This window comes from Carassius auratus, unplaced genomic scaffold (assembly GCF_003368295.1).
Source record: "Carassius auratus strain Wakin unplaced genomic scaffold, ASM336829v1 scaf_tig00215723, whole genome shotgun sequence".
In the NCBI taxonomy this organism is placed as follows: Eukaryota; Metazoa; Chordata; class Actinopteri; order Cypriniformes; family Cyprinidae; genus Carassius; species Carassius auratus.
The window spans coordinates 25,023-50,905 of record NW_020528212.1 but is presented as its reverse complement, the minus strand read 5'-3'; the positions used below and the strand labels follow the sequence as shown (position 1 = coordinate 50,905).

General features: G+C 38.1%; 1 protein-coding gene across 2 annotated transcripts; it reads right to left on the bottom strand.

Annotated features, from left to right (window-relative positions):
* Window positions 1-2,011: 2,011 nt before the first annotated feature.
* Window positions 2,012-25,540, bottom strand: LOC113095440 (sphingosine 1-phosphate receptor 2). 2 transcript variants are annotated; one of them, XM_026260972.1, is made up of 3 exons: window positions 25,146-25,540; window positions 15,813-15,898; window positions 2,012-4,555 (listed from the first exon to the last, which is right to left on the bottom strand). In XM_026260972.1, exon 3 carries the CDS (start codon window positions 4,418-4,420, stop codon window positions 3,359-3,361), a length of 1,062 nt encoding a protein of 353 aa, XP_026116757.1. In that variant the 5' UTR covers window positions 4,421-4,555; window positions 15,813-15,898; window positions 25,146-25,540; the 3' UTR covers window positions 2,012-3,358. The 2 variants fall into 2 exon arrangements, with proteins under 2 accessions (XP_026116757.1, XP_026116756.1); XM_026260971.1 differs by lacking the exon at window positions 15,813-15,898 and having other exon boundaries at window positions 25,146-25,538.
* Window positions 25,541-25,883: the final 343 nt, after the last annotated feature.

Sequence of the window (25,883 nt, the reverse complement as noted above, 5' to 3'; positions counted from 1 at the left end):
TGTAAAACGGCATTTCGTTTTGGACTATGAATTAAAGATTATTATTTTTTTAAAGTTAAAAAAAGCTTTTTAATCAAGAGCAGTGAGTGATTTCTTTGTTGTTGCTGTTTATTAATATAAAGGTGTCACTGGGCGGAGACATGAATATTCATGAGTTTCCGGTTTCACCTAAAAGCTAAAATATTAGTGCGTTTCCACCGGAGCACGCAAACTTTTCAACAAGGTAATTACATTTCAGCTTCGAACGAATTTAAGCAAGCTTAGAATATAATTGGTCGTTCGTTCGTTTATTTTCAGTAATAATTACATTTATCATAAACCAAAATCGTAACATCTACATATGCAAATGTAGCATAACTCAATAATAAAGAAATAAAGTTAACAAGCATGTTAGCTTAGATTTTATTTTAGACTACTCTATTTGTTTTTTTTTTTGTGGCCAAAAGCAAATGTTGTATTATATCCAACTGTATTAACATTTTGTAAACAATTAAAGAAATATGTAAATAAAAATATATATATATATATTAAATCAAATTCACTCTATCTATCTATCTATCTATATTAAAAATATTACAACAAAAATATAATTAAGAAAAGAAGATATACTTCAGCTGCATATTTTTCATATTTTCTTTTTATTTTATTGTATTATTTTTTTTACCTATGTGATATGGCATGACGGGACAAAACAAAGATAATAAAGGGGCAACATTGGCCCTGGTTTTGGGCATCTCTGCTTTAAAATAACTACAATAGTTTGACAAAATCATTCTCATCCTATGATTATAAAAATAGAAAATTTATCCTACAGATGGCGCAAGAGGCCAGTATATATTATATATTTTCTGCGTCCGACCACAAGGTGTCGCTGCTGTACAGCAGATGTAGTTACTGCTATGGGTGAGCGTCTTCTCAGACCAAACGTGTTCTCACATATACCGGGTGGAGTGGGAGTACAGAATGGTCATTAATCACAAAGACTGTACTGAAAACAACTATATATGTTTGCAGCTGTTTCAGTATGGCTGATGTCACTTCCTGCTAACTCTTGGCCATATTCCCAGCTGTGTTATATCCCAGGGCGGATTGCTGTTCCCACTCAGGAATTCTAGATGTTTGACGACAACCAGGCCAGACCACCCTTAAGCCCACTCAGTCAGAGTTCACAATCTTTTTTTTTTTTTTTTTAAGGTCATGCCGACCCATTCAATGGCCTCCCAGAAACCCCTTTCCCATAATGCCATTCCTATTGATCTCTCATCACACTCCCTTCTTTCCTATAAAACCCTTTGGCTAAACATCTGCTCTCCCACAAAACTTTGAAACTGGCACTTATTGGACTGTCAGAAAACCAGGCCAGCAGTTCCAAGCAATATTGTTAGCAAACAGGTTCATGTCCTAGCGAGTCGGGCCTTAACCATGTTCGTGCATGTTAGCATTTAGTTTCCCTTTTTTTGTCTAGTCAGATTGCTGTAATATGTGGGATACAGCTCTTGTGTTCAGTTTGAAACTCAATACTGCGTAGGAATGAAATTCAAAACAAATTACATAGTGGCATTAATCACTTCTGTGCCACGCACTAAACAGCCAGTTCAGAAGTTACACTTTTTGGTGTATGCTAATTGCTAAAAGCATGTGTGAAACCATCGAGATATTTTCAGCTGTAACCTTACTAAATATAAAACCGAGAACAAAAACTGACACACTTTTTTTTTTTTTTGTATTTAATTTCTTTTTATTAAAAAAAGGAATGAACTAATGTGTATGTACCTGCATTAGTGTTTGGGATTGTACCGATTTAGCACAGGTAGCTTGCTACTAAAACACAAGGCTATTGCACACGAGACATTCTATACGTATACGCAATACATACTGTACACAGATACATACATACATACTTTCATATATTTATCATATAAAACAAACATTGTTCCACAGGGTAGGCAATGTTTTACATTGAACGGAGTAATAGGGATGCTCACACAGGCTTAAACTCTTCATGCATTAAAAAAAAAGAAAGGAAGAAAAACAAAATACAATAGGGCGGTATTGGAAGAGCTGCCAAAGTGCTTTCTCTGATGAACTAAGGCGATCAGCAGAGGAAACTAAAACATGCTGGGATTAAATGGCGAACGATTGTGCGAGTGAAAGTGTTGGACTGATGACATTAACGTATGACAACACCAAGGTCAGTCCATAACAACAGGAAAACACCGGACTTCCTGTGGTTGCAGGAAGTTTAAAGTTTCTTCAGAAGACTTGTGACCTATTAAAAGACAGCATGTATGTCTTCAAAAGAGAGAAAGGGATGCTAGGTTGTGTCCTAATCTCAAGAGTTTCCTTTCATATCAATGACGTATTGATTTCAATGAACTTTAAATGTCGTTTAGACTTCACAGTGAGTGCCCGTTCTTGTTGCTGCAAGCTCAATAATCAACAGGAGAACAATGATGTTCGGTAATACTGTCGATCAGCGAAAACCTTCGCTCGTAACACTTCATTCTTATATTCAGTTCCATTCGTCAAGAGGGCACGAAACGAAGCACACGCTGCCGCAGCGACGCTACGGCATTGTCATGCCAACACCACCAGCGTCTACATCGAGAGAAACTCATATCAGGAATTCAGTAATCACATTCTGATTGTGCTTTCCTCTTAGGAAAATTTAGGAATGTTCAAAAAAAAAAAATAGTAAGGGACAGTGAGTTAAGATGGACAAGAGGAGTAACATTGACAATTGTACATAAGCTTGCCATACAAATTAGTTTTACACAGGTTAGACTTTCATGCAATACAATGAAGCGGAATACTTTTATTGTCAAACGGTAATCAAAGGGTGTTATGTATATCAAGTAATTCGATAAATACGGTTCTGCAAGCATGCATGGTAGTTTGGTTCACATGGAGTGCATCGTCGATCCTTATATTTCATCTGTCCTCTCGAATCTAGGATACAACTTGTATGTGACTTCTGGTAGATTGGTCAGCATATGAGAAACATGCAATCCCAAGCTGCCTAGAAGTCTACAAAGTGCAACTTTGATTTTTCATTTATAAACGCATATTCCCATTGGAATTTGGCTTTGTTTCATTTAAAATGCCAAATACGTGGTACAGTCTTATTCTGCTAACTTTTTTTTTGCAAGGACAGAAGCAACAAAGGACACATGGGAGTTCTGGTAGCATAGTTCCACTCTACAGTAGAACTCCAGCACAGACATCTACTCTAAATGTCCGAGAGTCCAAAGACATTGATTGCGATTCTTGTTTCATCCATGAGCTCTCTGAACACTTCCATCCTCTGTTCCTCCAAGATGGGGTCTCTCCTTATCTTCAACCACCTGAGGAGATGAAATCAAACACAGGTAGTGCAGTCCTGCATGATGGGAATTGACTGATTTTCGTGTTTGTTGGTGCAGTGCTCCATTGAACTCGAGCTCTTGAGTGGCACCATGCAGCGGTGAGGAGGCCGGCCACAATTGAGCAGCCCCCAGCAGCAAAGCACCCTGAGGAACTCCTTCCTCATGTCCTTGCTCCTCAACGTGTAGATCAGCGGGTTCAGTGCCGAATTCAGTGTGGCGAAGCTAAAGAAGACGGCAGCATTGTTGAGGATAGGACACTGCTCTATCTTACAGGAAGTGTCCAAGAGCAGGATAGTGAAGGCGGGCAGCCAACAGACGATGAAGACGCCCAGCACAATCGTAACAGTCTTCAGGAGAGCGTAAGCTGGAGAATTGGTGGCCTCTTGGTGGCTGGTGCGCACAATTAGGTAGATGCGAACATAAAGGATCACAATGGACAGCAAGATGACGGTAAAGATGGTGACGACAAACAGGATGTAATATCGGGAGTTGAGAGGAAGGACAGCGGAGCAATCATCCAGGTTATCAATACAGTTCCAGCCGATAATAGGCAGACCTCCCAGAAGGATGGACATCACCCAGCACGTTCCAATCAGAAGGAACATGCGGCAAGTTTTGTTGGAGCCATAAACTTTGACCTTGGTGATGGCGATGTAGCGCTCTATGGCGATGGCCAGCAGGCTGAAAACGGAGGCAGCCAGTGCGATGAAAGCAGTCCCTTCTCGTATGAACCACTGGACAGGCACCAACTTAAATGTCCTAGGGCCTGACAGGAAGATGTTGGCAATATAAGCGGAGCCAGCCAGTAGGTCCGAGAAGGCCAGGTTTCCGATGAAGAAGAACATGGCCGAGTGGAACTTCTTATTACGAAACACGGAAATGAGCACTAGGAGGTTTTCCAAGATGATGATACTGCAGATTATAACAAATAAAATGTTCAGGCTGCTCAGGCTAGGTTTATTGCGATCGTCTAAATCCTTCTGGCTCATGTTCTTAGCAAAGATATAGTGGGCCCTTATGAGGCTATTGTTGAAGTACTGGGAGTATTTGTTCATGGTGACGGTATGGTATGGTCAGTAGTCATTCAGAGGGCAGCTTGTTTGGGCTTGTCTGGGCCAGCAAGGGCACGGGAAATGAGACGCCCAGCCCGATGTCACGTCTCAGGGGCCCAGGAAGCTCCTCTGTGTCACCTGCAAACAAAAACAAAACAGAATGATTACTGCCAGGCCAAAGGTAAAACGAGACCAATCACAAGTCAATTTTAAACTTGAAAGGGCTATATTTCCTGCGCCAAACAATCTAAGTGAGCATAACATTAACAGGGTTAGACAGGACTATCTGTGTGTACTAACAATGGAAGACAGGGCAGTGTTAATTTAAATTTAACATTGTTTTTGCAATCAATTAATTTTGTTGACGAATAATTTTCATAATTCTTTGCTGCACATCTCATAAAATGTAAAAAAGTCAGTGCCTGGGAGTAATAAAGAGTGGTTTTGTTTAATTTTGAGATAAAGACACGTTATGTGTCACTGCAGTTCAATCTTGGTCTGCACTGTAGAGCTGAAAGATTTGCCAAAAAATATCTAAAAATTTACTTGAACTTTTGACCGATTTTCTTTCTTTTTTTTTTTTTTTTTTTTTTTTTACAAAACTAGTCAACTTGAAAATAAAACTACATCATGATTCAAGTAACTTTTTCTTTATTAACCCTCTAGTTAAAGACAATTCAATTCCAAGTGCACCACGCCACCACCCATGAAACTGTCAACATGATTTTTGCAGAAAATATGCACAGACTACATATTGAAAAATGGGTCTTATGCATATTATATTTTGAGTGAATGATGTCAAGTATGCAGTGTTTTACTATGGTCTGGGATGCATTCAGAGTTTTTACACTACAAATATGTTTTGGACTAGCTCCATGTGTGGTGTTAGTCATCAAATGACAAAACATCTAAGACCATGTTTCCATCTGAATTTAGCACTAAACACTTGTAATTAGAGCACAAAACAACACATCTTAATATCAGGTGGAAACACGGCCTTAAAGATGCTACAATGCTACAGCTTGTTTAGAGAAAGTTTGAACGGAAGCGAATTTGAAAAGCATCGCAGCACCTGCGACTACTTGAGTGTGCACACTAGAAGAGCGTCTGTGACTAGAATCTGGAGCCTTGTGCTGCAGACAATCAACAACATGTCAAGTCTAACAAGTTTCCTTCTGGTAGTGTGTGCTAGGCTATCTAAAGCACGAGCAGTGGTCTTTCATTGATCGGATGCATGTTGGAAACTAAAAATAGCTCTAGTAGTGTTCTGAAATTTCCCTTCTGAGTAAACACTACACGGCAGAACTGTCCTTGTTCAGCTACAATCTGTTCTTGCCCCATGAACTAAGATAAAGTGAATGTTCATGTGACACAAAGTCTTCTACACCTACACGTAAATTTATGCAATGCTGGATTCTAAAGGTCTTTACACACTGAAATGTGTTTTTTTTCCATATTTACCATAGTTTCCTATCAAAATGCATGCAACGGATGCAAAAATGCTGAAAATTGAACCGGATCCAAAAATTTTATGCCAGACGAAAGTTTCAGAGGCAGTGTGCAAAACCTTTACCATTACCATTTACTGACTCACAAAGTAATGTAACCTCATATCACAGGATGTGTAAAACAACGTGACATTGTTACCATCTTGTTTTTTGAATGTCTATCACATTTTACAAGAATCACCAAGATCTTTGAAACCAATGACTAGACTGTCATTTCCACCAGGCCACAAAGGCTTTAAACTGTTCCCAAGTCTAAAATCCCCTTTTAACAACGGAATAAACAGAGTAAATGCTGAGAATAATGTTTTTGCACGTTTATTAGTAACTGGTGGCAGAATGTTGAACCTATGAAAATTTATGGATGCATTTGAGTAAAAATGTTTTGTTATGTGTAAGACACAGACAGTGTGAACAAGCATGATTCCACGGGTCTGAACTGGCTCCAGACATATAGTCACAATATTAGATTTAATTACAGTATTTTAAGCTAGACAGGTGCCGCATTCAGCTTTCTGCTGTGGAATAAATTGTGTTCAAATTTGTAAAAGTTCGAAGTTGTCATAAACATTCTTATGTTTAACATAAAATAAGATATTTGAAATAATTTTGAATAACCAACTAGTTGTTGGTCCTCATTGACTTCCACAGGAGGGAAAGAAATAATATGCAGTTCAATGGGGACCATCAACCTTGTTTACTAGCATTCATCAAAATATCTTCTTTTATGTTCAATATTTAAAAAAAAAAAATTCAAATAGGTTTGGAATGACATGAGGGTGAGTAAATGAGGACGAAATGTAAAAATGTAAAGTTTATAACCACAACCAGACAAAAAGAAGTATCTTATTTATGGTCTAGTGCTTAAGCAAAAATGCCTTGGTGTTTTTCACACGTTCTGATCTCATCGTCTCTTAAACTCCACCTTAATTTCCTGTCTGCTCTCTTCTGTCCCAAATGACAAAAGCATATGTACTTTGGTTACTATCTTCTTATATATTATAGACAAATCAAAATGTTAGGCCACGCTATCCCAAGGCTGATGGTTACACAGAGATATGACTGAAAGAGTGCTCGAATGTAATTGTTCTTGACAAATGAGGACCACGTCGAAAGACACCAATCCCCCAGCAGGCCAGAGTCACTGTAGAGACCATGCAGCCATGTGGAATGGCATCTGGAGACAAAGGCAGGAATCTGAGACATCTGTGTGACGCACACACCTCTCTTCAACATCACTGTTTGCTGCACAGATTTCAAAAACCCTTCACATGCATGAATCACAGATGTAGACTTATGTAAACATACCAGGAAGCTCGTCTCAGTCACTTACAAGCACACAATAAGCTACAGCTACGTAGATAGTGGCACAATCCTGCTGCCAAATGCCAATAATATCCAGCAAGGCCATTCCCTTGAGCAGCAGTGAAGAACAATGGCCTCATTGTCCGGGTTGCATCTCACTTGATACTCTTTACTGGTCCGAAATGGCACCAAACGCAGGCCATTCAAACTATTCACACATATTTATGCACACTGTAAACAATCAACAGTTTATACCGTCAGACCAAAACTTAAATCACCCATCAAAATGTGTGAGTCGCCTTCTCAGAAACCGACAGATGCGTTTCAAGACAGCTCAACATCCACCACCCACTGAAATTTCACTCTCGGTACAGGTTTGTGTGGGTAGTTTCGCTGCTGACGACTCATGTTCGTGATTTCACTTTGCCATCTGCGAGGTCCCCGGTGCAGTCACGGCCTCGGTATTACTGTGGAGACCTTTGCCGCCTTTCATCTGGGGATATGACAGCATGTGAAACCTGACGGTCCGGTTTGTCAGCAATGCTGTCTCCGGCCTGCCGCACTTACTCCGCCTACCCCGTCCTTCAACGGGACGCTAGATCATCCTGTCTAAATAAGGACCCTTTTGTCTCTTCTTCTACAGAAAAACCATACTCACCATACTGATAATAAATGTGACCCTTGACCACAAAACCAGTCATAAGTGTAAATTTTTTTTAATTGAGATTTATATAGCTGAATAAATAACTTTTTGGGGGTTTTTGGACAATATTTGACTGAGATAGAAATATTTGAAAATCTAGAGTCTTGAGGGTGCAAAAAAAAAGTCCTTGGCAAGGCATTTTACTGTAAATGTACAAAAATGTACAAAATATCTTCATGGAACATGATCTTTACATAATATTCTAATGATTTTTAGCATAAAAGGAAAATTGATCATTTTGACCCATACGATTAATTGTTGGTTATTGCTACAAATATACCGATGCTACTAATGACTGGTTTTGTGCTTCAGGGTCACAAATAAGACGTAGTAGGCGAGTAGACAAAACTGTGACTGCATCTCAAGTAGCAGGTCTCCACAGTCCAGCTGGCCGACAAGAGTAGTCTTCCTGTACACAACTGCTCTACTATAGACAAAAAGGAAGTGCTTGTGGTGTCAGAAGACTAACATCCTGTTCAGACTTGATAGCTGACTGCTGGAGAGCAAGACAGTTAATGTGGGAAAGGTTTGGTGGAAGCGAGAGACACAAAAGCAGAGCAGAGGAAGTTTAATCGGATTCTTACAGGTGTAATACGTGCGGCAGGAAACGTGCTGAAGCACAGCAGCAAGCCGCTCGGTTTGTGGCAAAAGTGCAACTATTATATATATTTTTTAAAAGAAATCTTTGTAGATTAAGTGGTTGTGGTTCAGAACGGACTCATCATATAGGTCACTCTTACAGTTCTTCAGTGAAACCTGAACTTCGGACCCCAGTCTCGGGCAGGACCCCGCCCCACATCCCCATGACAGCTGGACAAAGGCCCCAGGTGTTGTTTGCGCTTCCCAGCAATACCTGATAAGCCCCAATTAGTAAGCGGCATCTGAGCAACCGTGCTTCCCACAACGCACCTGTTACCTAACGTCGGTTGAGCACCATTTGCCTCATTCTCCAGAGAGATCTTCGAGACATCTTTGCAGGTTGCACAAACCGTCAGCAACCACACACTTGGAAAAAAAACCCAGACACAACAACACGTAACTGACAGATGCTTCACTTCAGCTTAGTATGTCTGTTTGTTACCATTCTTTATTCACGCTAGTTTCATTTCACCTATTTAACTTAAATCTAGACCTGTCTGCGGTCTGTTATAAATGGATGAGTAAACTTATTTTTCTGCAGAACGGTTCTTTTGCGCTCTGTAAAATGCTTCATGCTACAAATTCTATATCCTGTAGTCGTCGTGATAAGTATTACCATCCACATGACCACATTTTTTTCACTTCTACCACAAATGCACCATTACACAGAGCTTATTTTTGGGGAATTTTTATAATACAGCAAGTTAATGCAAAACAGTGAGCCACAAGTCATTTAAACGTGCTAAAGAGCAATCAGGCTCAGAGGCGACCTTTGTCAAGAATAACAGTAAGGCGAATTTGCAAACTGTACGCTTCAAAGTGTTCAAATGCATTGTACGAAACCAGTCATAAACTTTTCAAAATTGAGATTTATATTTAATCGGAAAGCTGAATAAATAACTTTCAATTGATGTATGGTTTGTTGAGATAGGAGAATATCTGAATGAGATCCATCTTGAAAATCTGGAGTCTGAAGGTGCAAAAAAACAATCTAAGTATTGAGAAAATCACCTTTAAAGATGTCCAAATGAAGTCCTCAGCAAGGCATATTACTCATCAAAAATTAAGTTTTTATATATTTATGGTAGGAAATGTACAAAATATCTTCATGGAACATGATATTTGCTTAATATTCTAATGATTTTTGGCATAAAAGACACATAATTCATAATTTTGTATTGTTTGCTCAGAGGTGACTTTTAACAGTAAGGTGAATTTGCAAACTGTACGCTTCAAAATGTTCAAATGCACTGTAAGTGGACTGTAATACAAGTAGCCTGATTTCAAAATACAATCAGTTTATAGCACAAGATCATTAAACTGATTATACCTTGCCCCGGAGAGCTGTGCGATTACGTCATACATAATTGTATTGATTGGCCAGCTAGGGCTGGTTCTATAATATCAGATGTATGAGGGTAAAAAAACAGAGCACTTACAGAAAGGTGGGGGGAAAAATCCATCTGTTCCGTTAAGCCAAAAGAGTCATGAGTCAAAGCTAGTCAATGCAGCGAAGGTGATACAACACAGAGAGTACCAAGACCACAAAGCTCTATTCAACACACTCTCATTCCACCCTGCTAATGACCCAGCTCTGACATGTACTTTACAGTCGCCCACTTCTGTAACTGGAAAAATCTGGCTTTGCCAGTTTATAAACCAAATAGCTCTGGTAATGGATTCTGATTGGTTAACAGTGTTCCACATGTGCTATAATATAGAATATAGTCATAGTGTAACAACAGTCTATCGTTTCCCTCCACAGCTCCCACAGAATTATTATTTTTGTTGCATTTCTGTAATATTTTTAGAAGTAAAGGTAAGGAGCTTTTATTGTCATTCAACTGTACATACAGAGTGCACATATCAACAAAATGATGTTCCACTGACTCATAAATACTGCACTAAACTAAACACATACCATTAAATCAATATAAAAATATGGAAATAATAAAAATTGCAGCAGTGTTCATTTAAGAGTATATAGCCCTAAAAATAAATGACATCAAGTAAGGGTGGATCCACAATATATATTAATATCATATTGGTTTATCTGCTGATATTGGTTAGTGTTGGATATATTTTGGCTGTTTTTATTATGAATGCCCAATTACCCAGTTGTTGTTTTTATAAAATATTAATTAAATTACTAAATAGATCATGATCTAGGCACTTCGTTGAGCCATGCCTAACAAATTCCTTTAGCTGAGATATTATTCACAAAATGGTACAACTAAATAAACAACAAAAAACATTGCAGCATTTAAGAAGTTTCATCTAAAAGGAACAACACAGGTTTAATTCAAGCCAAGCTCTGTATCTGCGGCAAGTTGGTGATTACTACAGAAAATAATGCTTAGTGAAAAAAAAAAAGTTGGGGATTGGTCAGATTTTTAAATGTATTAGGAAGAAGTCTCTTAAGCACACCAGGCTGCACTCATTTGATCAAAAATACTGTAAAAACAGTAATGTTATGAAATATTCAAAAAAAAAAATCTATTTTTTTTAGCTTTGTATCCATGATACAAAGAAAGTAAAGAAAAAAAAAAAAGGATTTATTTAAAACAGAAAAACAAATTGCATTATAAAACGTCTTTAAAGGGGTCCTGTGATGCTTTTTAAAGATCATTATTTGGTGTATTTGGTGTAACAAAATATGTTGACATGCTTTAATGTTCAAAAACATTTATTTTCAAAAACTGTACATTTGTGTAGGTACTCTATGCCCCCTCTCTCAAACGCATTGTTTTATACAAAGTCCCTCCTTCCGACAAGCGCCGTCTGCTCTGATTGGCCAACTGACCCAGTGCATCGTGATTGACTGAACACGACAAGCACTCGTCAGAAATGCATCTACTTTCTGAAGAACAAATAAAGTGCTTTTGCTTTCTCCTCGATACACACAGCATCTCACTGACATGGCTGCTTCAACACTAACTACGGTTACAGAAACCACGACTGCTTTCTTTGCGTGAACATTTGGGCGGCATTGCGTAAATATTTCCACATCGTGAAGTAGTCATGTGGGGGTGTGTTTGAATGAGCCATTTTAGGAGGCGTGGCAGAGTCTTAACTTTGCTAAAGAATATATCTTTGGACTAGAGACTTTAGTCTTTGCAACTTTACAGATCTTCTTCACGCAGCAAGAGCTTGTAACACTCCAAAGAGAAAGGAACAATTGAAATCGCATCATATGACCCCTTTAATATGTTTTTTGTTGACTCTCAAATGTTTGAACTGCAAGGTTATGCACAATGCACTAACAAAGGAGGTCTTCCATGGTAAGTGCACAGCTGTCAATGAATGTTGGTGTGATTTTATAAACTGAGGTACAAGTAAAAAGTTATGTAATGTGGTAATCTACAACAATGCTAATGTCTATAGAGCTTAACTTGCATTTGACCAAAACATTCCTTCATAAACCAAAGCAAATAAAACACAAATGGGCTATACTGCATTGTTTGTTGGTAGAAAAAAAGGTTTGTGGGTGAAGGTTTATCCACAAACACATCGAGAAACCACTCGGTGCAATGTGTTCAGATTGAACGCTGACCCATACAATACTACCACAGCTAGCTGTGCTGCATCTGAAGCCGCCTGTAGCCCCATTCTCATAAATCAAGACACATGTGGGCAGGATGAAACAAGTCTTAGCAAATAACACTTTTAATTTTGCATATGCACAAATGCATGCAGACCAGCCTTGCACGCTGGTGCCACCGCTCTGCAACAAGCCTGGGGCCTGCTCTAGCTCTTTCACAGAGCATCTCTCCATCACGACCATGCATTGATTAGCTGTTTGGAAGCGGCAACATTCCTAGAAACAAAGTGTATTTTTAAAGTTATTAATGTCAGAGTTCTCGGACAGAGACGGCAGTCCTACAGCGCTGGGAGACAGACTGTGATGTAACAGAGCGACCTAAAACCAAAGCATTGGTAATGATGCTAGTAATGACTTAAGTATAGAGCACGGGTACGTTTTCAATACCTTTGCAATGGAAATTAGATATAAAAACAATAAGCTATAAATGTAAATGTAAAAAAAAAATTTGAAAGTTTGTTTTCAACACTTTATAATTAAATATATTATACTAAACTGTACTAAAACAGAAGCAAATTATCAAAACAATATTTAAAAAATATTTACTTTGTGTTGATAGTATTTTAGTATTTTAGAGCCACCAAGAATCTTAAAGTGTTACTTTTAATGCAATTGTTAATTTAAATGCATAAATAAAATAAAAATAAAAACATTTAAAAATAAATTATTTTTTAGTGTGTGTGTGTGTGTGTGTGTATATATAGCATTTCCAAAACATATTTACAGAAAATATCATCTTACAACCATCAGTAAGCAAGTTAAATGCAACAAAGGTGTCTCTTCACTATATAAAAATCACTATGTAAGCAAGTAATGCTGCTAGGAATAAAATACTATTTTTGACCAGTCGTTAAGAAACAAAAAATTAGTAGTTGCCATGTAAGGCAAGGCAAGGCAAGTTTATTTATATAGCACTTTTCGTACACAATGGGAATTCAAAGTGCTTTACATAAAAGAAAGTAAAATAATAATGAAGAACAAGAATAAAACAAGAAATTTTTAAACTTTTAATTTTTTTTACTTATTTAATATGAATTTAAAACAGAAAATGATTTCACATAAAATAAAATAAAAAAACAATGAAAATATAGTGCAATCAGTTCGGACATTGCACAGTGCTCATTCAATAAATGCACAGCTAAACAGATGAGTTGTAATCCAGATTTAAATGTAACAAGTGTTTTAGCACATCTGATCTCTTCTGGAAGCTGATTCCAACTGCGGGCGGCATAGTTCATGTCTTTTTATTTTTTACTTTTTTTTCTCTTCATATATTCCACACACTCTACTAGAATCATAAAATACTTGCTTAATCAAGGTTTTTTTTTTTCTTGATCAAACATTACATGTTTTGTGTGTGAGCAAGTTTTGGGAAAGTTTTGGGGAGTCTTGAGGAGATTTTAATCTTCTGACTCATCTCCTCAGCGGCAGACAACCAGCCTCCCTTTCAATGATTTCCACTTTTATCTCCAGGACATGGATGAGCACCAGGCGTTTAGATAGTACAGAAGCTAGAGGCCAAATGTCTCCGACATCTCAGAAACAAAACAGAATAACACAGCAAATGAAAACGTTATCCGTTTCTCACCTGCACATTTAAACACATAGGCATGACACTCCAATACAGATGTAAACTATACCGTCTCAATTTATCACTATACTGTTCATCATACTGCAATTATTTTTACACATTCAGCAGCAGTAGCTAGTGGTGTTCTGGGAAAAAACAACTCTGAGATTTAACCACAGATATAACACTGGTTTCAGCTTCAATACACACACAAACGTCTTCGAGACGGCAAGAAAGTGGAAACAGCTCCCAAGTGCTCTGCTCAGCAGATACGGCTGATCTGAGAGGGTCTGCCATTTCTCACGTACATGAACTCTGTCTTTGAGAGGAACTCCATAGACATTTTATGAAAAAGCATAAAAAAGAAAAAGTTGCTTAAGTAAGCAACATACAAGCTCTGGTGCGATTATATAGAGTTAGTGTGATTTCACAATCAACAGTAACCACCTCTAGAGCATGAAATAGCATGAGAGAATATAATTTTCTCTTCTACTGCCAATTTTAGATGTGCATAATGAAAGATGGGACAGGAAATGAGAAGAGGTATCGTGCAATAATACAAGCCAGATATGAACCTGGGTGATTTCAATAGCATCATTGGTCAACGTGTCAGACCATGTGGCCACCCACTAAAGACACTTTCTACAGCGTCCCACTAGAGCCACACTAAATAATAATTTTAGGTAGAAGTTTGGTATTCTGGAGCAAATGTAAGGAGCACACACACACACACACACACACGTGCGATTAAAAAATTGAATGTTATTTTATTGGCATCAGTGGTTCCACAAATGGCTTAAAGGTAAGGTTCACCAAGAATTTACAATTTTATTAAATAATTATAACAGAAATCAACTTTTTCCACCTCTAAATAACCTTTTGTGCAATGGAACTATGAATGTTAAAAGGATGGATCACCCAAAAATGAAAATGTTGTCATCATTTACTCATGCCCAAGTCGTTTCAAACCTGTATCAGTTTCTTTCTTATGTTGAAGATAAAAGAAAAAATATATTTTGAAGTATGCCGGTCATCAAAATTGAAGTTTGATTGACTTCCATAGTATTCTTTCTTTAATGTGGAAGTCAATGGAGACCAACAGCTGTTTTGTTCTTAAACATTCTTCAAAATATCTTCTGTGTTCAACAAAAACTCAAAAGGTCTGGAATGACTTGGGGGTGAGTAAATGAGGACAAAATGTAAATTTTGGGGTGAACTGTCCTTTTAACATTCATAGTTACATTGCACAAAAGGTTATTTAGAGTGGGAAAAAGTTAATTTTTGTTCAAACTAATTATTTATTTAAATGTATTATTATAAAAAATTATAAAAATGTTTTGATACCAAGGAAAAATGGCTCTTTTAAGAACTATTCTATGAAAAAAACCTTTTGAAACCTTTATTTTTTTTTTCAAAAGTAATGCTATGCAGTACCTGAAATGTGTTTCTAGTTTGTTTACTGGCTTCAAATCAAAATTCTCCAAGTTTCTAAGATTTCACTTGTATGAGACAATCAAAAAAATAAAAAAAATAAAAAAAAATTGTATGACCCAATTCTAAACTGACCATAGACCATATAGTCCAACCCCTTATCCAGAACAATTTGCCAGCTGGTACAATATCTTACAATTTCTCCCTCTCATAAAAACTATGAATTGTGTTGAGTGTGCTGAATGATCTGGTTTTTAGTTATGGGTTGGTAAACCCAAAATATACATGAGTTTTAATGCGTTTGACACATGTGCACTAGAAAGCTTCATCATTGTCTAGTCACAGAAGTGCGGGTGTCTATTATTGTTTGAGACTCTATCAGTTTGCTGGTATTTAGGGAATCATTCATGTTCATAGTTATTATGCACAGACATTTTGGTAAGAGGGTTTATTCAAATCACTTATCTATTTTTTTACTTTATGTAAAGCCCAGGTACCCTTTTATGTAGCATGCAGTGTACTGCTATAGTAATCCAGCACGATTTGGAAAGTCTGGTATACGATTGTCCCCAGCCGCACGGGGGAGGAGAGGAAACAGACGTGGGAGAGAGAGAGAGACAGAGAGCTGCTATTCCACTTACGTTCAGCCCCATTATTTCCTCTCAGAACATTAGTCAATATTGCGTGGCTCGAGTCTATTCTTCACTTCTTAGTCTCTTTTCCTCCCCTGTGGGGCATAAATAAACAAAAGCCCATTAGAACTCATGGCTTGTGGTTTATATTTGTCCTCTCTGTTTATTTGCTGATGTGTTTCAATGCATGTGGGCAAAAGGCGACAGGAAACAAGGAGCTGTGTATGAAGAAACCGAGCTGAATGGAGAAACCTCCAGTGAGTAGCACAAGAGTCAGGGTAGTGCTGGACTACGCATGTAATATACTGCATATGCATATAATATATGCTGCTTATTAATAGTAAGTTAGTTGTTAAGTTTCGGTATTAGGTAGGATTAGGGATGTAAAATATGGCCATGCAGAATATGTGCTTTATAACAACCAATATGTTAATAATAGTTATGCTAAGCAACTAGCTAATAGAGATAATTGGTCCTTATACTGAAGTGTTAGCATGTTTTCTATTTGAACTTGTTTTAAAAATGCAATGTATTCCTGTAATGCAAAGCTGAGTCTTCAGTGCCACATAATCCTTCAGAAATCATTCTAGTATTATGCTGATTTAAAAACAGTAGCATTTTTGTGGAATCTGAATTACTATTATTTTTATTTTTGTAAATCAGGATTCTTTCAAATATAGTAAGTGCAAAAAACAGTATTTATTTGAAATAGAAATGTTTTGCAACATAAATTGTACTGCAACTTGATCAATCGAATGCATTATTTATAAATAAATGTATTAATTTAACTATTTAACAGATCATTGCGGTTATTATAAGAACAACAATCAAATATTCTTCATTTAGTACAAAAATAATTTAAAATAGAACATTTTAAATCTACTTTTTCACTTCTGTGATCCCGATTCAGATTTGTGAGTGATTCTTTGTCGTCCAGCCCCCTACGGTTTAATGTCTACTGCACAGATCAAAGGAAAGGACCACAAAAGGGTGATTAAAAACATCAGAAAGGATTAATTTAGAACCACAGCCATGGTCTCGCCGTCTCTAGTGCTCATTAGATAATGAGCTAATGCAATAGTACTTCATTATTTAATCTTCCGGAGAACTTACAGCCCGTTAAGGCATGTCTAGACGTTCAAGGCTGAGATCTCCACACATCAGCAGCGCACAGGAAGACGAAGTACATACAAAGTCAAATTTGCTGAATTATTACTGTCAACCATAAAGTAAACAAACAACAACCAAACTGACAAGCTAAGATAAGTGGTTTAACAATCAAGCGGGCTACGGATATAAAGGTAATCATCAGTTACATCTAAACCACAGAAGATAAAGTTTCACAGCTTTATTTTTTCTCACACTCTTCTGCTGTTGTCATTATATAGGAAGTATCCTTTAATGAAAGGTCCTAGAACAGAATTCACGTTTGCTTTGTTCTACAGCCCTGCTCCTGTTCCCCCATAACGCAAACCCCACCCATGCTCATATTGTTCTGCTTTATTATGGGATGTGTGTGTGTGTGTCCCATGTGTGCGCGCTCATGTTCTAGACAGACGAAACACTGTCAGATCTTCGTGACAACGTGGTACTATTGTGCAAATGTGACCCGCATGTGTTCCTACTATGCATCAGTTGTGTATGGGACAGTCGATGGGTGATAATGTACCGTATGTGCTTGTGGGTTGGAGCATTTGGGGGTTGAGGGTGTGAAAAAAGAGGGGGAGACTCCACAAAGGAAACGGGCACCCACACAGATGAATAAAGCAGTCTTGATGGCCTTTTGTGATACGATGCTGTATTATGGTCTGGTACCTTTCATCCAACAATGAAGGAAGGGCTAAGAAACAGGGTGGGGGAGAACTGGCCAGTGTGCCTAAACTATAACAGATCCACTCTCAGAGACTCTGTTTTTGCGTGTTTAGACTTAAATATTCTTTGTATTAAATGATGATAAACACAAGTATTGGCTGTGTTTCAAAAATCACAATGATCTCCCATCTTTCCCAGACCCTCCTGACATATTAGAGCACGTCCCTTTGGGACGATAAAGACTGGATTGCCTCACACACGGTCTCTGTCAGGGTAAAAATGAAAGTCTTACTTCCTCTTCTATAATCTTTAGTCAAAGACTCAATGGTATACTTTGCTCTTTGTCAGAAGCATCATTCAGACTGAAAGTGCACGTGCCTCTTTGACGTTCTAGATGCAACTTCAAATAATTATTCGATTATATGAAATATAACAAAAACAATATATAAAATATAATACATTTAAGATCATATCTTTATCCTATACTATATAAAATGAAGTTGCATGAGTATAACTGGTAAAAAGATGCATTCCAGCTTTACTCACCCATCCAATTGTTAAAAGTTAACTTTTACAGACTTGTACATCATTAGTTTTATTTTGCATTCTAAATAATGGACAATTATCATGGCAGAAATTGTTAAAGAATGAAAGAAAGAAAGAAACTGCTGTTTTTAGCTGCAATATTTCGCAATATTTTCTGTATAGCTGACGCATTAAAAAAAATACATTTTGTCTTTTTAAATGTCTACAATTGAAAACACTATTAAAACATTTGGTAGATATACAGTGCTTACTACAAGGCAAAATAACTATTTTCCAAGGAACTTGGAAAAAAGACAATATAAAATGTAATTATTTAATTTGGCAAATAACAGGTCTTCATAATATCATGCTTACTATTTTAGTATTATTTAGTATGAATGCTTTTAAACACATTTAGCTTGCAGGGATCATCATATTTCCAGGTCCTTCTTTAATATCTAAAAGCTTGAAACACTTAACAATAGACCATCCTATTTTGCATTTACATTACCATTACTATTTAAAATGGTATTGTTTTGGACATGACTTGATTAATTTTTTTTTTTTTTTTTTTTTTTTTTGAAGCAGGACTGCCACTGGCGCCCTCAAAATATCTGGTGCATGTCATTTTATTGCTGTAGGGTGTAGTTTCATTATCGATCCAAAGCAGATCAAATTCAACCAAGCTAATCAGTGCAGGATATGTTACAGGGGGAATTCAGAAATCATATCATGCTGGCTTTTAACTGTATTACTGGCACTGCAAGCCGTGAATCCAATAGATGACATTTTCGGAATATGTTTTTCTGCAATATTGAGTTTCAGGGTCTGTGCTTTGACATGTCTGCGCATTTGTGTTTCGTTTTCTATCACCACACATAAGTCTTTCCATCATTTCCAAAGACATTCGCAAACTAAAAACCCCTCTTCTCACCGTCGAGGGAGACTAGACCAGACTAGAACGTCAGCGATTTATTCAACCGTATAAGAGAAGTGAGAGACCATTTTACCCCAAACAACGACGCTTTAGTCTAAATGTTTACCACAAGTTATGCAAGACCGCCAACTGTTTCATTTAGTTTCAGTAAAAAGACGAGATGAAGTTGTGCAACATCTGTTTCAACAAATGATTGCAGAAAAAAAAAGAAGTGAATGCAACGACGTCCCACCAGAGAGACCAGATCCAGGCCATTCTCATGCAAAAAGCCCCAGTGTGGGCAGGATCCATGTCTTTCTGCCTCTCATGGACATTCATGACTTTGCGTTAGCATTAGGATGGGCCTGATCCCATCACAGATGCCACGACTGAAAGAACAGGTTTGATGGACAAAGCCCCCCCTCCACAATTTAATCTGCCGAGCTCTAGCCAGCAATCCGGCTCTTCATTCCAACAGGGCTTCCTCGGTGGGCTTCTTCCAGGTGCACAAACAAAGGCAGTCAGAGTAACAATACGCTGTCAATCACGAGGGGGAGGGTGTGCGGGTCTGGCATGCCGTTATCTCTTTCACTACCTGCTGGAAACTTAATGCAGTTGGACAGACTGATGCCCGGTAGAGGTTTGAAAACCACACGGTGACCACAACACTACATATCCAGCGCTTTATGGAGTACTTCAAGCCACAAATCATTTAGAAAACGTTTTACGGCTCACTTACACAAAAATGATGTGCAAACCTCTTCGTGGCCAGTAAAATTGTTAACATTATCATAGCACGAGAGAGAGACAGATTTACAAAGGAAACCCTGCTGCTGCTGCAAGGCTTCTTTAATCTTGAGAGTTGCAAAGTCATTTCAACACTTGGGTTCTCACTTGGTTTGGCTCGATCGAGTCTGTAGACGGTGCCCAAGTTAACCCAAAAAAGGAACTCTTGTAATCATTTACTCATCCTCATGTCATTCCAAGAAAGGCAAAAGAAGACACATGCAATGGTAGTCAATGCTGTTTGGTTTAAATCGTTATTTAAAATATCTTCTTTTGTGTTCAGCAGACATGAAGGTGAATAAATAACGACGGCATTGTTTATTTTTGGGTGAAATCATACATTATGATTTTATTTTACATGAACATGCATAATCTCAACAATATGCTAAATTAACGTGTCATTAACAAATGTCTCATGAATCTTGATGATTTCACAAACCATGACTGTCCTTCCTTGTTGCAAGTTAACCAGAATTCATTTTAGGGTAGTTGGTCAATTTTTATTTTCCAGAATGCTGTAAATTTGAATAGATGCACATTGACGTCGATAACAAAAAGTTTATTTTTTTTTTAAAATTCCTAATTATTTTGCTATTCGAACTATGCACAATCATAGGATAAGTTGCATTTTATTGTTTGAGTCTACGTTTTTATTCCCTCTCTGTAGTTTGCAACACTTTCGGGGACTGATGTGTGACCCATTTTTAGGTCATGAACCACTGAAACATATTAAATCCAATATATTGGCCAAAATACACCTTTCTGTTGCCGTTCTGTAAGTCTGTGTACACCAGCATCAAGGTTAAGCCGGATCTGCTGATCTATTTTATACGGCAGATTTATATCAGTCAGGTGATGTTTTGCAAAAAATAAATCCATAAAAAGTGATTTTGCACAGATGCAAGACGTGAATAGAAAGAGAGACCTTTAGAAGTTGTTCCATGACTCGAAACGCTATCTGTCCTAAAATGGACAGAGACTTTCCCCTAACTGAAACTCTGCTCAGTAAATATTTAGAAAGTTTCCTCTGAGCTGTGTCTGCATGTGACTGTATGAGACACACAGACTGGGCTAAGTGACTGTGCTGTATACAACATAAATTTATGGGTTTGTGTTTGTGATTATCTGGACATTAAATATGTAAGCTACCGTAGAGTTGCATCAAACATGCAGTCTAAAGTCTAAAGGTTAGCAGCACAAGCAAAGGCAAAGCATTGCTGTGACACTCCCAGTTCTTGGCACAAATACTGTTAGCTCCACATTGCCGGCTGTGAGTTGTAACTTGCTCAGCAGCAGCCTCCAAAACAGAAGGCGTTTATTTTGTCCCAGCTGCCACACCCAGCAAAAGTGTTTTTCGGCTGAGGCAAGATGGCACGGTGCCTTATAACAGCGCAAGCCCTAAAGCACTGGAAACCCCAGCCTCTATTAATATTACCAAAGATGGCTTGTTATTGATTGGTGTGATTGAAAAAAAAAAACCCTGCCCTGTTTGATCAGACATGTATTGATCCCTAAGCGTCATTCTTCCCCGAACAGCAAAACATATTGGTTTGGCAATGATGACACAAATATCTTTTGTCCTTAAAGAGAAAGTACACACAAAAAAAACTAATTATTTTTTTAACCGCATGTTGTTTTAAACAAGGTGATTATCCTAGTCTTTCTTTCCAAAAGAATGAAAATGAATGAGAACTGTCAAGCGCCATAAAAGACAGAAGAATTGTACATAGCAACACCCTATTGTATGGCATCGCTATAAAAACACCATTTTGGAGCCTCAATTTTTAGGAGTGTATTAAATGAAATTCTTCACATTAGCTCACCAATTTGTGAACAAACCGTTTTTTTATATTTTCGATCCATTCACAATTTGTGCAAAAAATTAAAAAATCATATGGACTATTTTTGGTCTTTTTTATATCATTTTGGAGCTTGCCATTCACAGGCCTGGTCAAAGAGCAACCAGAACATTCTTCAAAAATTCACTTTATGTTTTCCACACACCCTCATACAGATTTGGAATGACATGAGCATGAGGAAGTGATTTCATTGTGGGGCGGACTATTGTTTAAACGCTCTGTCTGACATGAAGGATACTGTCTTCCTCAGTGAAGTCTGTCTGAGGATGTGCTGCAAGAGTTCTGTGGCTGCTGCCAAAATGCTAAACGCAAGAGTCCTTGAGGGATTGCTCCGCCCACACTGTGACCTGGCCCCACCCTTAACCCCTTATGTGACCAAGCTCAAAAATCCCACACTTCAAGTTCCCACCACAGTCTGCAACATTTATTTATCTTTCCGTTTGCCTAGATAGCGTTTATTTATTCACTTTTTGTATTTAACTTCGCCTCTCATGCGCAGTCCCTCCTCATTGACGTCTGAACGCACATACAGTATGCGACCTGTAGGCATGCAGAGCCAAGTCATGGGGAACGAACCACATTCTGAAAATGTGCCTCTGCGACAGAGTTGAACTTAAGGTCAGGAGAAACACCATCAGGTAAAAACCAGCCAGTTGGCGTGCAACCTCGCTAGCCACGGTGAAATCTTCGTCATAACGAATAGTACAACTCATCTAAAGGCATTCCCTTTGCTGCTTCATGAAAGTTTAAGATTAATTCTGAAAGAAAACTATGAGAGACGGTGAGTCACAGTTATGCTTACATTGAATCTGTGCCCGCAGAACTCTGTGGAAAGCTCAGCAAACTTCCACGGAATGAGAATGCATTTTCATTCACAAAGCTCTTCACATGTTTGGGCTAATTTGATAATGTTTCCTGCCACCAGCCAACAATCTTCTCCATGCTTAAATGCATTCCACAGAGTTACATAGATTTCCTGCAAACCCCCAACCCCAACCAGGGTATTAATGTTGGTCACTCTTAAAATTAAACGTTCCAAAAAGGTTTTCCCAACAATTTAACCATTTTTGGTTCCCAAAAGTCTTTGGGAACTTTTTTTTCTTGGTGAGAAGAACATAAAAAATAAATAAATAAATAAATAAAGATTCAATGGATGATGAAAGTTCTTAAATGGAACCATCAATGCTACTTAAGAACCTTTAAGAGCATAGTAAAACCTTTTTAAGAGCATAGTGTCCATTGTGGCACAGTGGGTTATATTAGATAAAAACCACAGCTGAATCTTCTCTCACATTGACCATGGGCTGAGAGTGTGAACTTGAATGAAGAAAGCCAGTGGTGGTCAGCGGAGACAGCGTGGCTGGTTTTGTTCTGGTTTAATGAAGCATGGCGTCACACGATGCCAACCTGGACTACATGCTGCCCATATCAGCTCTGGCTACAGATCGGATCCCAGCGTGATGAAAATCTGCTGTTTTTACTCCACCCCATTATCACCTGAATAGACCCTACTGAATAGAAACTGCTCTCTTCACATCCATCAATAGATCAAACACCTGATATTCCTGCTCGGCTTAATTTTCCCACTTCAGTAATGCGGTTTCCATCCAATAACTAGTTAGCTCTCCTTTAAAAAGCATGCTGAAATTCCCATGTGCAAGTGCAAAGCACTCAGTCACACAATAGACAAGATAATGCAATCAATCCATTTAGAGCTTTTAGAAGAATAACTAGACCCCGCACACATTTACCATCCCACTTGAGAATGATGGATGGACACCTCTCAGTGTGATAGCCAGCGTTTCCTCTTACATATCAGCTTATCTTGCAGAGGGAAGCATTGTGTACCACAAAAGCAGATTACAAAACATCTCAACCCCATCCTCTTTTCTTTTCATAGAGAGAATGTACAATCAGAATGTACATACAGTACCTCAGAGAGGTGCCTTTTAGTGAATGAAGATGGTATTTTGGACTTATGGGACGGATGCATTTCATAGCTTGACCTAAATTCAGAGGCCAGTGCAATGGCTTTTCAATATAGCTTTGAATTCCAGGGGAGACAGAAATCAGTATATACAATAGAGCTGACCTACATCTCTACAATTGTCTGGTTTCATCATTAAAAAAAAAAAAAAAACCTGTCAAAACCAAACCCTTAAAGGGCTAGTCTACACAAAAATAATAATTATATCATCATGTACTCATTTGTTTTATCCTTCCAGAAAAAATAAAAAATGGACACCAGGCAGTTATTTTTTACAATCGAGCTCCATTAAAAACACAACTGGATCTTGTATGTCTTGCAACTGGTTGATATACAGGTCTGAATGTGTGTTTGAGCATGAATGATGTTTGAGATCAAAATAAAGATTATTAAAAAAATAACTAGGAAAACCAAAACTCTTATCAAGAATCAGATTTCAAACCCGTATGACTTTCCGTGTTGCGTGGAACACAAAAGGTGATGTAAGGCAAAACAACCAGGCCTCAGATACCATTCACTTTTATTGTGCAAAAAAAAAAAAAAACTTCCAATAAACATACGACATCTCTTTTGTGTGTCGCAGATGAAAGGAAGTCATGGGGGTTTACAACAATTTGAAAATGAGTAATAGAACACTGTCACTTTAAGACTCATTCACCACAAATGATATCTTGAGTAAGGTTTAAAGTAAAAAATTCCCCTAAACATTTTCTTCCAAGAAACACGAGACAAACAAGTAAACGATGACAAAATTGTAATTTTTGTGTGGTCTATCACTTTAAGAGACAGACGCCAGTCTGAGAGCACTCCGTCCAGCAGCATAATGCCATAATAGAGTCTTTTGTCTTATTAATACAACCTTTAGGAACAATGCCATCCTCACAGTGACCGATGGACAAATCCTTAACGGCTACAAATGTCGCAAAGCTCCCAGCGTGCTCCGAGCTCAACAAAAACAGTCCCTGTTGACAAATGAAGAGCTCCTGCAATACACATGAAGTCCAGCAAGTCTGGATGATACAGGTCAATGTTTAACTGCGCTCATGTTACACATTACATCTGTGGGCAAACATTTGCGCGCCACTCATAAGGCATGCAAAACGTATGCAAGTCACTTTATATGTAACTGCCACTAGATGAATATGCATGTGTCGAAATCTTTGACAAGACTATCTCGCGCAGCTTCTTATCAGATGAGTGCATGGGAGAAATATCAGTGAGCTGACGGTGATAGAAACGTGCCTCTGTTGACAAATAAACATATCACAAGTTGCTGTTAAAGTGTGAGTTTGGAGAAGGGTCTCATATCTGTCTCAAGCATTTGCATGAGAGTGGTCATTAAAATACACAGCTCTATCGCGCTGCTATGAAAATGAATGAAGACAGAACTATTGTAACACTAAGGGACATTTGACTTCAGTTTGAGATATGGTTAGTGTGCTGGGAATCGAACTTACCCCATGTGCGATGTTTGGCAGATGGAAGAAGCGAGTGCCGATGTTTTTAATCTTCATTTACAAAGTTGACATGAGATTCCGTAATTCCCGATTCCGCTCGAACGAGTCTCGAAGGATCCGCCGGGAGAGCCACAAATAAGTGATGGTAGAGAAGTCAAAACTTTCGCAAAGTCACTGCTTCGTGTAATCTAATCATTAACGCAGCCATGGTTAAGATGAACGTCAGGCAAGAAAAATACTCTCTATGTTTGTGTGGACGCGTCAGGTACAGCTGTGTCTTCCGTTTAATTCAGAACTCAGTAATCCACGCGCTATTCGACTGAACAACAACCTCACGGTCCGTGCGTGGCGACGTAATACACACACTCTCACTTACTCACTAAGTCTCTCTCTCTCTCACACACACACACACACACACACACACATACACACAAAGCATGTGAGAGCGCAGGATGGCTGGGTAATGATTTTTACTCCCCTAATTTGCCTGTTAACGAAAATACATGTATTACAAAAAACAAACAGTCGCAAAAAGATGCTTTCACCACTCGACTAAAATGTTTAGGATCAAAAAAGGCCCATTTGGGGTAGTATTATAGTTTCTGTCTTTAGAAATGAGGTCCAGATGTTGTTGTTTTCTTTTGGTCTATTTTTGGTTCCACCTCCTCACTTCCTCTCAAGTTCTCAGTTGTTGGGAGTCTTTAGTCTTTAGTTTTAACTCTTTTTCGTTTTCACTGG